At 39.2% G+C, this 1800-nt stretch overlaps 1 protein-coding gene across 2 annotated transcripts in view; it reads right to left on the bottom strand.

The window, feature by feature from the left end:
* Window positions 1-1800, bottom strand: part of LOC107083730 (endoplasmic reticulum mannosyl-oligosaccharide 1,2-alpha-mannosidase-like) — a 28703-nt gene that overhangs the window by 23073 nt on the left and 3830 nt on the right. The window contains exon 2 of one of the 2 annotated variants that reach the window (XM_015373168.1): window positions 1071-1222. In XM_015373168.1, the coding sequence (XP_015228654.1) occupies window positions 1071-1172 (102 nt within the window). In that variant the 5' untranslated portion in view covers window positions 1173-1222. The remainder of the gene's footprint in view (window positions 1-1070; window positions 1223-1800) is intronic. The other variant, XM_015373167.1, reaches the window with a different exon arrangement.

Genomic DNA, 1800 nt, shown 5'->3' with positions numbered 1-1800 from the left:
TCCTTACATCCATTCTCATCCAGCCTCGATCACTGACCCAGTGTGTCCTTAAAATGTAACTTTACTTCTATTGTGACCTGAGGGAAATTTGGTTTCCTTTCAGGTTATTCAGCATTATTTTGTTTTCCCTCTGAAAGCCAAGAAAGTGAACAACCTCTCAGACATAAAGACTCTCTGTTACCAGTCAGGTGATATGCTGTTGAACCAGTTCAACGAGGATGTAACTGAAAACCTCATTTTAACAGCAGTGATGATGAAATTATTTAAGAAAACATGAGAGCTGTGGCATAAAAAGACACTTCAGAGGAGAATATAATTCAGGGAGACTATTCTGACAGTGATATTCCTCCCCTTTAAAAGCTAAATCAGTTTGAAAAGAGGCTTTAAATCATCAGAAACCTCAGAATGTAAAGATTTAACCCATCACTGATTTAATACAGCTCAAAGGATTTTTGGACAACTTTTCTCTGTAAAACCTCAAAATATCTCAGAGTTCTGTCAGGCTGGCGAGAAAACGAGAGCAGAACAGGCGCTGCGATTTCTGCAACGATCCAATGCTTGATTATGTGCCTGATAAGGAGGATTAACCGCAGTGTTTATGAAACATTTCTGTTTTTGAGACAAATCAATTGCTGTGCTGCAGTCTTTTTTTAAACATTTCTGATATGGAGCTGCTAAATCTCTCCAATGTCTCTGATAAGACCCACAAGTTTCCTGAATACATTACATGTCTGATCCTTTCAATGAGATTTACTCCATTCTGCTGTTCCCACTTTGTCTCATTTGACTTGCAGAACAAGCAGTTTATTCTTAGCTCTTTTCTCTTTTCAACAAGGACACGTTTCTCTGCAGTTTAGGTGGTTTATGTTGCACGTCGTAAATGATATGTGAAAAAATATGATGAAAATTATAGACACCATATTTCATATAAGATTTAAGCTTCACTAAAGAAAATGAAAGGGACGTTTTCACATAGGTAAATCTTTCAGATGTGAATGGCAGCGCTGTTAGAATGGTGGGTGAGTTTTCTGATCCAGTAGTTTATCATCCTGCCGTAAAGAGCCACTCACCCTCCAGCAGGATTGTCTTCGGTGTTTACCGTTGTTGTAGGCGTGGCTGTGGGGATCACCGAGGTTCAAAGCGATAAAGTCCTTCCTGGGAGGAGGGTACATCCTCGGTTCTGATGATACGGTTGCAGGTCATAGAATCTGCCCATGAAAAACTAAAAGTTAAAAAAACAGAAATGCACTTTGACATCATTTATCCATCATCCCTCCTCAGCAAATGCCCATTAGCCTTGCTTCTTTCTCCCGTGCATCCACCAGTTCTCTGGCCTTTTAAGTTTAAAAAAACAGATTTTTTTTTCCTCTGTAAATTGTAATTATGTGAGAGTTTATGTGCTTCTCTGCGTTGTCCTGTGAAGGACAGATGCCCTGTCAACGGCATAGAGCCATAACCACACATATTGCCAAATGACCACTAGAAATACGCGCCAGACAACCGACATCCTGCAATAAGCAGACAGGTATAATAAATATTAGGGTTTCAGATAACCATTAATTTGCTAATCGATTAAGTAATTGATAACATTTATAGATCAATAAAATAATGATCACACAGCAAAAGGTGCCTTAAAAAAGCTTTGATACAGAATTTAAACAAAGTGAACCTAAAACTATGCATGTTGAGGAGTTCCGGATAGAGCTCAATCACAGATAAAATATGTTTCTATATCTATACCTGATGGGATGTGTAATGCTGCGTTCACACCGGACGCAGCAGGCGCAGCAGAAGCAGCGA

The sequence above is a fragment of the Cyprinodon variegatus genome, unplaced genomic scaffold, assembly GCF_000732505.1.
Source record: "Cyprinodon variegatus isolate N-32 unplaced genomic scaffold, C_variegatus-1.0 Scaffold82, whole genome shotgun sequence".
Taxonomy (NCBI): domain Eukaryota; kingdom Metazoa; phylum Chordata; class Actinopteri; order Cyprinodontiformes; family Cyprinodontidae; genus Cyprinodon; species Cyprinodon variegatus.
Note: the sequence above shows the minus strand (reverse complement) of the source record. Positions and strands in the feature narration are given on the sequence as shown.